The 13,640-nt window shown below is 36.7% G+C and overlaps 1 protein-coding gene across 1 annotated transcript in view; it reads right to left on the reverse strand.

Annotated features, from left to right (window-relative positions):
- RBM33 (RNA binding motif protein 33) overlaps nucleotides 1-13,640 on the reverse strand; it is a 105,463-nt gene that overhangs the window by 72,575 nt on the left and 19,248 nt on the right. The window contains exons 5-8 of the mRNA XM_082044623.1: nucleotides 12,933-13,233; nucleotides 11,252-11,362; nucleotides 5,380-5,551; nucleotides 1,013-1,020 (exon numbers count right to left, since the gene is read on the reverse strand). Of these exons, the coding sequence (XP_081900749.1) occupies nucleotides 1,013-1,020; nucleotides 5,380-5,551; nucleotides 11,252-11,362; nucleotides 12,933-13,233 (592 nt within the window). The remainder of the gene's footprint in view (nucleotides 1-1,012; nucleotides 1,021-5,379; nucleotides 5,552-11,251; nucleotides 11,363-12,932; nucleotides 13,234-13,640) is intronic.

Below are 13,640 nucleotides of genomic sequence, written 5' to 3' on the forward strand. Positions count from 1 at the left end.
GATAACACCCACCAAACACACATCACACATAAACGCCACAGAATAGATAGTACTCAATGAAGATTGGCAAATTTCCTTGAAACCTGGGACAATCCTGATGGCATTAAGAGAAAACCAAGCAGTAACAGGCCCAGGTCATCCAATTACTTGGAAATACAGAGAAAGTCTAAACCAAACTTCAGGAAACATACCACAACAGTATGAGCAATGCTACTTACCAGGTTTCAGTTAAAGGGGAAAAATTTAATCCAAACATGGGATTTTGCCATGTGCCAGTCAGATCTCTTGTTATGCTCTAAAATTGTATTCTGCCTCTAACATGGCAAAATTAAACTACTTTAAACTAAACTACACTCTTTACACATACATATTTTGAGTTCATATAAAAGGTAATTATTGCAAGATGTTCAGTCTTCCATCTAAGAAGTTTGCTCTTAATGTTTAAGGCGACTAGTTACATGGACAACTTTTCAGGACAAAGTGTTTTTACTTGCTAATAATACACACAGTGGCTATAATATCTGAAGATCAGAATAAAAATAGTTTGTACCCAGCAGCTGAGACACTGGTACAACATCTCCACAACACTTCATAACCTATTAGAAAACTATTTAAATTTCTTACAAGTCCAAAAGGCAAAGCTACTTAAATCACCATCTTAAACATCTTCATAAGTAATCTCAATTAGTCTTTGAAGTTGAGGATTGACAGAAGGGCAGAAAAGGGCGAGCACTGCGCATTCCCACTGCAGCAGCTGTTCTTACTTGGCTACAAAAACTACCTGCACAACTAAGCTGCAAAGACTGTAAATTTGCATGTCCCAGTTTTCAGAGGTATTCAACACCTCCAGAAAGCAGGGGCTTTTTGGTTTTTAAAAGAAAAGTTTAGGATCTGCTGGCTATCCAAGAACACAGCAAACACGACAGACTCCAAGAAGCACAGGATCTATTTTCTATTTCACTTCTGCATGATGGTGATGAGATGAGTTTCTCTACCTCCTTTTCTCTCGCACCTCTGACCCTGCAATTAAGTGGCATAAAGCTTTAGTTTACAATCACACCAGATACTCTTATGAAATGCTACCTTTGCCCTAGCACCTGCCTCCAGAGACCTGCAGAGCCCAAGACAATCAGGCTTTATCAGGGGAACTTCATAGCATGCTCAGAAAGGGGCAAGAAATCACATTCCCTCAAGTCTTGGTACGGTATTAAACATGCACACTATGGATTTCTGAGGAAAATTAAGACAAATGTGCTCTTGTCCAAAGCAATCAAAAGCATTAGATGCAACTAAAATAACCACTTTATCCATTCTTAACTGTCAGGGACGAAAAAAATTTGGTTTAATGGGAAAATTTGGTTTCAAGCCTCCTTCCTGTCCACACCTGCAGAAAGTTCAGTGTCTTCACAGGTTTGCAAGAATGAAAGGATTAACATGGGCTTTTAGTTGGTCTGCAGAAAAAGAAGACCACAAACTCATATATACATAAAAATGGTGCCATTAAGTCACAAAGCGACGGCTCTACTTGCTTTAACCAGAGAGAAGCCAGGATCCTGGGCACGGGCCATGCTGCTAGCTTGAAAGGTTTCTTTTCCAAGAATAGAAAAGGCAGGGCCTTTTTTCTGCCATCTTCCACACTACAATCCTGATCTCAGCAAGGTAGTTTGGAAAGCAAAGTTCAGTCATTGCAACGAATACCTACCACTGATATTCACTCAAGATGATAAGGTGCTATTTCACGTGCGAGTTCTTAATGAACCTGGGAACAGAGCTAGGCTTCCTACAAGGCAAGATCATGTCTGAATCTCTCAGCCTCTTGAGCATACATCGAAGGACACTGAATAAAAACAACTTTAGAAGAAAGAATGGGCTGCTGCAAACAAAACAACTTAAGAGGGCTCTGTTGATTAAGCCTGGAGATGGGATGACACAGCACCCAGGGCAAAATCAGTCCTGATGGCCTTTGATGTGCAGGTGCTTTTCACTCTCTTTAAAATGAAAACTAATAAATTGTTTTCTTACTCCATCTACAAGAAAGTTCTAATATCTCAAAGGCTCTATTTTTAAAAACACAGTCCATGTATCAGTTTATTAGCCAGAAGTAAAACTGTGTATAAGACAGACCTTGGAAAACATACCCCAGCCAAAACAAAAACCCCCATGAATTCACTGCAGCCAACATCATTACATTCATACTACATCTATGACCACAGAAGTACAATATAACCACCTGATTTAAGAAAAAATTATGACATTTCCTACTTTTGCCCAAGATCTCAGCCACTCATTATCAGAGTGAACAGAAGCCAACTAAGTAGGACGTAACAAGAAGTACTAGCACATCCAGTAATTTTTGTTACCACCTTGCAAACGGCTCTGCAGAAGTGTAGGGTTTTGGTTTTGTTTTAAATTAAGTACAGAGAGAATACTTCAGTTTGGTGATGACAAACAAAGCCATTTTTCTTCTTCACATTTCTTAACAGGTAACTAAATCCAGAGCATAATAGCAAATCCAAGTTTGGGAAGACATCAAATACATGCACTAAAGTTACATATTTATCATCAAAGATGATAAACTCAGTACGTCTAGAAATCAATTGGAGAGTTGTCCTATGATACCCCTCCTTCAGACTTCTCAAAACCACTACTGACTTTATCTTCAGGAAAGATCTCAGCTACATCAGTGAGAAGACTATATATTTACATATTTTTATCTAGCACACACTTCTCATCTTGACTGTACAGTTCTCACACAGTTAATGCAGTGAATCAGCAATTATTTTTCTAGTGTCTCTAAGTGTCAAGATTAATTTCACTATCGCTGGTAATAAAATGGTTTCAAATGACATCTTTAATCAGCAAGTAAGAATGCACTCCGCCAATAGAGACAAGCTGTCACAAAAGGTCACGAAAATGTGACAGGATGGAAATTACGTTTGTAACTTCAACTGAAATGTTAATTCCTCTTTAAGTGTTTTCTCAACTATGTTCAGATTTTAAAGTAAGGAGATGCAGCTCTGGAATGAAGTTTCTTTTTTAAATCAGTAGCATCTGTAAAATTTTGCTCTATAATATCAAAAGCAAGCAGGTACTTATATGCAAAAAACAACTATTTTTTGCTCTTTAGCTTTCCACCACATGGTCCATCACTTGGTCTCTCTATCAACAAATTAACATGAAAAACTGGTATGAACAGAAACTATGCTGTAACAGCAAAGATTCGTTTCAAAAAAAGCTCTTTAGTTTATAGATTCATCCACATTAGCATCACCTTCTCTTTGTGTATCAGAGCTACATCCCAAATCACTTAAAATTACATTTAAAAATAAGTCCAATTGGAATTACTGTTCCTTCAGCAGGCAAGCTCCATTATACATTTTCTGCTCATTGGCTGGTCTTGTCTATTTTAAACTAGAATAAATCCACAGAAACATGAAAATGGCATGCAACTGTCATTTACCTTGCAATTATGTGTAGAGATTTAGCTATTCCAGTGCACTCTTATTTTTAAAATAATCTGTTTTGTAAGGCCACCAGAACCTCTTGCATAAATAAGATATGATCTATATGTGGGATGTAGAAATATGGTTTTATAGTTGAAAACACATTTGGAATGTACCTCAGCTGAAATATCCCTTGTCTGTGCCTCTAGAGGGTTCCCTTCAGTCTTATTCTAATCAGAATCAATTTCTGAGTATTAAAACAATGCTGAATAAAGGCCTTTAATAGCCTAAAAGTGCAAGTAAGAACTATTTGCTAAAATTGAACAACAGATGAGAAAGATCTTGATTCATCTCACTCACAGAATGACATGGCCTATGTGAACACCACTGTCGATGTCTCATTGAGCCTTTGCACCTGACTCTTTGCTGCTCACAAACAAGTCCTCTTAGCCACAACATCTCTGTTACAGAATTAAGGCTTCTCAGTTTTTGCAGGCATAGTAAAAGCTCATATTCCTTGCAACTCAATTAAAGAATTAGGAGGCTATGCAACTCAAGAGAAAAATCCTTAGAACTAACAACCTTTTCAAAGCAAAGCTTTCAAGTAAGAAGAAAATTTCATCAGGAGTTCCAACAACCCAGATATGTGCTCTGGGAACATAATTCCAAAATGCCCTGTTGTCCCAAAGACACTGACTCATCTGGAAGGAAAGAAGCAGCACCCAGATATCAAGCTCACACTGCATGACATCCATCTTAAAGCAATCCTCTGTGAAGAATTCATCCCTAAAGGCTGGCAAAACTTGAAGTATCATAAAAAATACCTCTTCTCCCAGTGGTATCTGACAATTAGCCAACAGTATCTGACAATTCACCTTCATCATCAGTTCACCTCCCTTGCATATCTTGATTCTCTTCAAAAGATCAGGGCTTTTTCTCCATAGTTGGAATTGATATTTGGTTCAGTAGCAAAATTTTGAGAACAATACAGCCTTCTGAAAGCAAAAGTTAACTTCTGCCCATCTCCACCACCATTGTAAGGCCAACATGCCCCTCACAGGGCATGTATAAACCAGAAAACTTTAAAAACACCAGTATCAGCTTCTTGAGTACCCAAGGTACATGAGCTGTGTCTTGAAGTTAACTCTCAAAACCATAAACAGTGTGATTTTATTTATAGACTAAACCAGAGTGGCTGCAGTGAAGTTGCAAACATACTGCTGCTTCTGAATTAGCAGTCGCAAATTCATTAGCAACATGGAATAGTCTTCCTAGAAACACACACTTGGGTTATGCTACTCAAATACAAAGGAAATATACCCTTTTAGACACTGTCTAAAGAATCAAGCTGGTATAAGAGATCCAGATTGTTCCATGTGAGAAAAGCTGAACCCAGAAAACATGTGTTTCCATATTTTTCTAACACACTCCCAAGCAAGTTACAATTTCTCTAGGCCAATCCAGCAGCGGGAACACAACAGGTTCAGAGCACAGTTATGTTCCTGGTATTTCACAGGTATTTCACAGCAGAAAACAAGTAACAAGATTTGTGTTATCAATTGAAAAAATCTTCCAAGGATGGAAGTCCAAAGGAATTCCTTATAAATGTATTCCACTACAATACACAGTGAAGCACACAGCACATAGCTGCTGCTTGAAAACAAAAGCTTTTAAAGACACCACAAAAGTCTCAATGAAAAAATACTGCACTGGTTTTCAAAACATGATACATTTAGACATTATTCCCAAGGAGAGAAACCTTAAACATACTACAACAGACTACTCATGACTTTGGTCAACGTGGATATAGGTCAGTCTAACAAGGTGACTGTTCCGTCTTTTCTCATTAAACTCTTTCAGAAAAGTTTTAGCAGGCCTGTGTTTTACTTTCATTGATTACAGCTCTTCAAAATAGTTCAGCGTCACAAAACCTCACCTAAAGTTTCTGGAATGTTTCTCCTTTCTCTTGTCACGTCTGAGAGCCTAATTATCGTTCCTTCTTTCCGTTCAGTTTTGAAACGTAATCGTCCAGACTCTTCGTCGTCATCCTCCTCTTCATCAGATTCTTCTTTTGTTTCTTCTTGAAGTTCCAGAGATTCGATAGCTGCCTGGATCACAAAATACAGAGGACATGCAAATTGAAAAATCTACTTTGTTGTGATAAGTGAGTGTCAGAGACAAAGCTTTCTTTAAAAGTCCCTCTGTACACATTTTGCTGGCATTATTCTCTCTGTGAACATTAAAGAGTTTGGTAAACTTTTTAAAAATATGAATATATGAAGTATGTAATAAATTATATACTTAAATCTATTGAGAAAATCCTTTTTGCTGCAATCTTTAAGAAAACATGGAACTTCATTTAGAACCATCATCTGATCAGTAGCTACTTTTGCACACATAGTGATATTTTATCACTGAATTGACTAAGATTTAAACTTGGGATACTATTAGATTCAAGCAATATAAAACCACTAACATTTATTTTGTTAACAATCATCAGTAGCATATTGTTTAAAAAAAGAGATATAGCCTTACATCTCATTTTTATTCCTCTAGGTACATGTAACTGTACTTGTCTTTTTCTACTCCTTGAGTACATCTCAGTTTTAAATCAGCAACTGGAGAACATAGAACAGGATTGGATACAATTTTAATATACTAAATTTGTATACTGGAATGTTACTCCCTTTTCCTCATTTACTTTCCAGTTCTCTAACAGAGAACATTAATTTAGATGAAACTATGTCTAAAGTGAAAATGGATTCCTCACCTTCAAATTAAAAAAAGTAGGAAAACAAAAAAATCCATTTCATTTTCCTGTGCGGGCATAATAAAATTAATGTTCTGAATGTTACACAAGTTATATTTAATTTCTAGAGTTAAAAATTAGAGGTTTTCTAATATAGTGTGATTTTCCATAAAATCTTTGGTTATCCCTTGTACAAGCCTACGTGCTCATCTTCTAGAGCCTGCATAGAAATTTTGTTTCTTTGTAAAGGGACCAAATGCTTCATAACTCTTATGTTGCCTGAGAACAGCTAAAAATGAAATATATAAATATATAAAAGAAATATATAAAAATGGTTTAATCTTCTAATTATACAGATTGGTGCAGTAATTTGTATGCAAAAGGCACAGTAAGTGTGTTGGTCAGGTGGATTGTAAATTCCTTTATTTAGGACCCAAACTTCAACTAAAATCAAGAAAAAACATGGGAAGGAAGATCAGAGATGGGATTTGGCAGGACGATTTCTACTTTAAAAGACAGCACACCATATAAACTCATGCTCAAAACTTCTCCATCTTTGGTGTGGTAAATAAATGATGTGTAGACTTATTTAGTGGGACTTAATGGGCTACTGGTCCCAAGTTATTTCCATTTTATAATCTCTTTATCTCAGAATGTTTTATCCATTCCAGGTAAACATTCAAGCACTGCATTTCCTGACCTCACAAAAATGCTTCAAGATATATCTAAGAGAATTGCTGAAGTTTACAAAAAGCTGCAAGGCTTACATTTTAAAAAGATATCTGCTTTTATATAATGACTTTACCATATCAAAAATGCAGTTAAAAACAACAGACAGGATAGCAGGCAAAAAAAAATATACTTCAAGACTGGAAGAAAACCAAACCTCAAAAGCAAACCCAAATTGAGAACACCTGGTCTGATTTACATATCTACATATAATCAAAGCACCTCTGAGGACAGGCAATTGAAACTCATGGAACAGAGGAGGGATGTTAGCAAGGAAAGAAATGTTAAGGTGGTTTAATCAAAACAAACAAAAACAAAGGAGAAAGATAAGGTTAGCATTTTACTTTCAAAAGAGGGGCTCCCCAAAGAGAAAACAGTAGCAGCATCTCTATCAAATCCAGGTTTTTAAACATAGCAAAACCCATAACTTTATTGTCTCAATGCTTGGGACATGCCCTCTTACTACACTGAGCCTCCTGCTTTACTTTAGAGCATAAACACAAGACACGCATACTCTCTATGAACATGCGCCTTAAAAGCTACATTGGAATTCCAGTTTTTTATTCAAAGACTGGTTTCAGTCATGTAATCTCATCTGCCAGTGCAGATGTTTTCCACATACAGCTCCAGGAAAGGTTATTTGAGCCGTGTAGGAGTATCTACCCCTCCTCCACAATTTGTTCAATAGTTGTAGCACGTAAGATTTCTTTATACCACCTTTTCCAATTTCCAGCCTAACAGGATGAGTTGTTTTGCCAAGATTACAGTATATGAATGGCTTCTATGTTTCAAAAGAAACATACACACAGGAAAAGACACAAGTGCAGACACAGAATTAATACATACTAGTACTTGCAGGATTCTATTTAATACTTGCTAACAATTAGTACCTCTGAATATACATAAACAGTCCTTGAACAGCCATTTGAGGTCACTTGACTGGACTAGCCAGCCAAGGTTTCTTAGCAGCTCTCCTCAAAGGGAGCTGAACATTTCCCATTATGACTCCTTGCGCAAAGCTACCAGAGAGCTTTGCTGACTCTTCCTTATGATAAAAAATAATGACTTTTCTTCTATTGCAAGGTCAGAGTTTTCTGCAATCCTCATTAAATAATTATGTCATAAATCCCAGTCACTGACCAGAACTCCCCATGCTGGGTTATGATCTCCTATGGAGCCAGAGCGAGTACTCCTACCCCAAACAGCTTCCCTGGCAGCTGCAGGGCTGATAAGAGACACAGCCCAAGGAAAGCAGAAAAAAACACTTGTCAGCGTGATAAATGCTGATCTGAACACAGGATCCTCCTAAACATCAGACTGACAAGCGTTCTGTAGAGCTTTGTGCCAGAGAGCACTATGATGTACAACTAAACCAGATCCCTTCCAGGTGAAACACTACGAAGGTGAAACAAAGAACTTAACTAGCTAGAAAATAAGCAGTGGTGGCTTCTACCAGGGGCTAACATTGAAACAACTGCAATTGCTCAGTCCCAAGGGATCAAGAAATAACAGAGAGCAGATAAGAGGATGTTACACCTATTTCAAGGGCACCTCCACAGATGAAAAATGGGAATAAAAAACAAACCTAAGAGCTTCTAAGACACATTTTAAACTTGGCTGTTTTGATTTTTGCTCTTTTCATCATTTTCCTCCAGGCTGACAGGTAGTGTCTAAAACCTTCAACAAAAGAACTAAGATGCGTAAGTTTTGACTAAACACAGACAGAACAATCTCTCAGACAAACTGGTCTTTTCTTTTTTTCCAAGTTGTATACTATTAAGAGAAAACCAGTATGCAGCACTTGTTCATGACATGTTTTCTTGATTAAAGTCCTCATCATTTCTTAACAGCATAACCTAAGAAATGGTTTAAATTTATGCAATGAGAAACTCCCTATCATAGACTTAACAGGAGATTAGTTCCAATATATATTAAAAAAAAAGTTACGAATTCTAACTTCAGTAGGTTACATTTTTATGAACATTTCATAGAAATAATTAGTGACACTATTCCTCTAAAAATATTTTGGATGTGATAACTCACGTAACTGACAGTTTTACCACACCTATTTGCTGCTGCAACTTCTGGGTATTGGGTTTTGTGTTGTACCTTAGGAAGGCAAAAATGTGTTCTGAAGTATTGCCACATTTTTCAAAGAAGCTCCTCTAATTGTTATTTACACATAATCCAAGCTCTAAGCTCTATTTCAAATTAAATATCAAGTGAAAAAGCATGCCTTGGACCTGATCTGGCCAAGGACACAAATTCTTCCTGCCTCTTCCTCACACCTCCCACCTGAGCATCACTCTTTAACAGGTCTCTCACTTCCTTTATTCACTGGTTTCTCCCCATCATGTTCCAATTCCCCAGCCAGTCAGCTTTTCTCTTGGTTTACACCACCTCTTCATGCAATATAAGCAGCTCTCTTTCGTCTGAATGTGTAAACTGCTTAAAATACAACACTACCAAACACCTGTCTCTATCGGCTCACTCTCAGTTACTCAGATGCTAAATTTCAATCAAGAAATAATGCTATTTTTTTGTACTGCATCTATTATAGCTCAATTCTTGTGGTGCATTTTCTACAGGAGAAAGCCAACAATCACCCTTGTTTACAAGCAGTGAATGTTCTGAGATTTAAGGGGGAGTGCTGTTATATAATACTCAAAAAAAGAACAGAACTATTCAGAGTTGGAGACATGCATCTAACCACATAATGAACTCTACAAAGGTTACCCCTCCTGGCAGTATTCTCATTCAGAGAGTGCAACTGTGAGCCTACCAACACATGTAAATAAGCTACACATGAAATAATAAAATAAGAAGATGGTGGTTTTGGAAACAAGAAACCTGTGGTAACCTGCAAGCCATCAGAATAAAGCCACAATTTAGATTAATTAAATAAAGACGTGGGCAAAATGTTCACATTACATGATGAACAAATTCTCTAAAAGCGCTATTAACAAAATCAATTAAAAATTTCCATTAATGTTATCTTTTGAATGAAAGGAATTTAATTCTGAATCAGACAAAATTAGACAACGTGATTATTACAGAATTCTCACTAGTTCATACTCTAAAAATAAAGCCATGCTTTTTAAAGCAGCAAGTTTGACAGCGAAACTCAGCTATCTACTTAATTTTACAGTATGTGCAGTGTTTCCATTGTCTTATACAGACTGTGGCTGCCAATAACACAAATGCATCAGTCTGCTTTCAAAACACCAGACAGAAAAGTGTATATAGTCTAGTGAATTAATTAAAAGTGTTTAAGTGTTTCACAGTTCTTTGAAAGAGTAGATTTAATCCTTAGGAAATAGAAAATCAACTACATTAAAGTTTATTTGGTGTGAGATCTCATGTCTGCAACAGCAAAGACTGAACAATGTAGGCGGCCCCTTTCAATGCATCTCTCTTCACCTGTCAAAGAATGTTGTTTTATAATAGTAAGTTTGATACAACTAGAGTATCAGAGCACACCCATTTGTTAGAACTTCACAGAAGAATGCTGCTGGGTCTTTGAGGAATTAATTTCCTGATGAGTTAAAGCTCCAAAGAGGGAACACACTATGACTACACTTCTCAGCAGGCAATCCATTCAATCCTATTTAATTAAGAACTGGAATAAAAGTAATATTAAAGCAGATTCCTGGTGGGGAAAGGAAAAAATCCCACATCAAAAACTTGCTGCAAATTAATAAAAGGTATGATACCACTGTTCCAGGCTATAACTAGTGAATGTATACTTGACAGCTTTTGCCATAAGCTTTCCTCTTGCAAATAAAGGAACTTATGCTTTTTCCTAATTGAAGAATTAAGATAAACTTCACATAAGTTTCACTCCCAACACAATTGACTTCAAAACAACAAACAATCTGACCTTTGTCTTTCTAACATACAGAACCTGCTGTGCTCATGCTCCTACTCAAAGTAGGATACTCAAGAACTGTATCTACACTCCCAACAGCAGCAAATTATCCCATCTGGAAAGTGAGGCACTATAGCTATTAGAGATTTAACAGACGGCAAGCAGTATTATTATCATTCTCCTACTCGACAGGGCCCATGAAGTTTTGCATGTTGAAGCTAAGATTGAGTATGGACATTTTGAGCTCTCCCGTATGATTTTCATCCCAAGGGGGAGAAGGGATCAGATGTATCTGACAATATAGATGCTATCATAATTTATCTTACACAAAGAGTAATGTCACCAGTAATTAAACACTGATGCAAAGTTGAATCAGTTCTTACCCAACAACAGGGACAATTATACAAATTCAGATTCTGAAACAACTAGTTATTTTAAGTTTCCACTAAATTCATAACATACCTCTTCTGATTCATTTGTTATCGCCTGGGATTCTTCCAGCTCCTCGTCAGCTGTATATTCTTCTTGTTCTTCCATTCCTTGCTCATTATATGATTGCATGTAATCTTCATCCTAAGGCAATAACACAGGAAGATGAAAAAATACAGACCAGCTCTACAGCAATGGGGTCTGTATACATCATTACTGATGCCAGAATTAGAAGAGAATTTTTTATCTATTGGAACTATCAATTATAAGCAATATATCATGTTGTTATAGTTGAACTAACTTTTGTAAACTGTATCCAAGTTTAGGAGAACATTAAGGTAGCAACCTTTAAAGATTAACCAACCTTGTAACCATAGAATCTTTGTATAAGCAGACTTTGTAACCATAGAATCTTTGTACTTAGTAACCATACCCTATTCTTAAAATTGACACAGATTTATGACCTATTCTTTAAAACAGGTAACTGAGAAACAACTGATAAACATGCGAATGTTACTTAGCATCGCTTAAACAGATAGCTTGTGTTAGAAGAGGTGTGGAATATGCTAATGGTTGTCAAGAATTGTAATGAATATGTATGTGATCAACTTGTATAAATATAGTGTAGTTTGAATCAGTTGTTGGAACCAGCTTTGGGTGCGAACCCCTGCTTTCCCAGCGCTGAAATAAAAGCACCGCATATAACTACGTCCGTGGTTATGTGTCCTGTTTGCTAACAATGTCAGGAATAATCATCAGGGCTTTTAACTAGACAATAATTTAAGTATTATCAAACGCATAACTGAAACACTGTACATTCAGATCCCAGCAATGTCATCATAAAGATCCCATCTACTACTGTTTGCCCCATCTACTTCCATATGTCTACAACCTTTGATTACAAATTTACAAAGCAAATACCACAGTACTTTCTTACTAAAGAGAACATGCATCTATAGTACATATACATTAACATCAGATATTACCCCAACAAAAACACAAACATTCTTGAAGCATTCTGTAAGTGCTTACACATGAATGGGTTCAATTCTGAACAATTATGAACATAAAATGACAGCAAAACCCTCAAGTTTGCTTATATTTGAAAACACCTCACTGATCACATGCAGTTTTAATTAAGATTAAATCATTTCGCTAACAATTAAAGCCAGTGCATGTTCTCTAATACACTGCTTAAATTATATTGAATTATGCAGGTGACATTTTCTGAACTAACCTCCAATCTCTTTATTCAGGTTTAGACAGTTCTCAGTTACAAAAGGGATGAACGAGCAGGACATCAATCACTTTGGGATATTAGCACCTTAAAGATGTCTTTAGCAGGTCAATAATCTTTTCACCTTCGAAGGACTTTATCAGATCTTGTCTAAAGCCTGGATAAAAGCTTTTGCATTAAGTACTTTTAACAATTGGCAGTGTATCTCCACCACACAAAGCTGTTTTCTTCCTTAAGGATACAATCCTCAAGGTCACGATTCTCAACTGCCTTGCAGCATGACAAAAGAGCATTACCTACCGCCAAACAAGCTGTCAACACAAACTTTGTCACAGCCTAGATAAAGAAACTGGCAGACAGTGATAATAGGTCTAATTTCCCCTCCTCCCTAGGGAAGTAAACAGATTTTAAATCAGTCTAAAACCCTATGCACGTGAAGCAATGTTATCTTTGAAGATACAATAGAAAGAAACTCACTGGAAATTCATCTAGGGGTTCATTGATTTCAAGGTCTAGCACTTCATCTTCTTCTCCAGGCTCTTCCCCATATTCTATTTGGTCTTCTGTCAGTTCAGGATCGTTGCCTTCATAATGTCCTTCCTCTGCATACTCTGAAGCGTACATTTCGGGTTCTCCAGATTTGTCATAAACAATTTCATCTTCCCCTTGGTCATACTCAGACTCATGTTCTATTGATGGATCACTGATGCCCTCAGAGAGGTCGTATGATCTAAGTATGCCAGACGTAGCATTGAGGCTGACTGTGACACCGTGAGAACTAGCGCATAGATGGGGGAAAAAAATGCAGAGGTTGAAGCATAACAGTCAACTACTCACAAAGATTTAGAAAAACAAAGCCAACAAATAAAAATTCTCTAAGTTGGTGGACAAAATTATACCTCATGCACTATTTGACTCCATGCCATATTCTCGTAATGCATATTGTACTGCAGCTTATCACCAGCTGCAGGCTATTTGACCAGGGGAATCAAACCACCCAGATGGTTTAGCAGGTCAAACTGGCAAAAGTCCTGCTTGGAAACCACAGCAGACTGGGTTTGATTTTAATTCCAAGACTAACAAAAAATACATAAAACTACTATAATTGCATCTGTTTTCTCAATATTTCAGAATAAGCTAGTGAATTATCTTTTATTAAATGTATTAATATTGTTCCTTCTTGAT

Source organism: Streptopelia decaocto (genome assembly GCF_964273445.1).
Source record: "Streptopelia decaocto genome assembly, chromosome: 2".
NCBI classification, from domain to species: Eukaryota; Metazoa; Chordata; class Aves; order Columbiformes; family Columbidae; genus Streptopelia; species Streptopelia decaocto.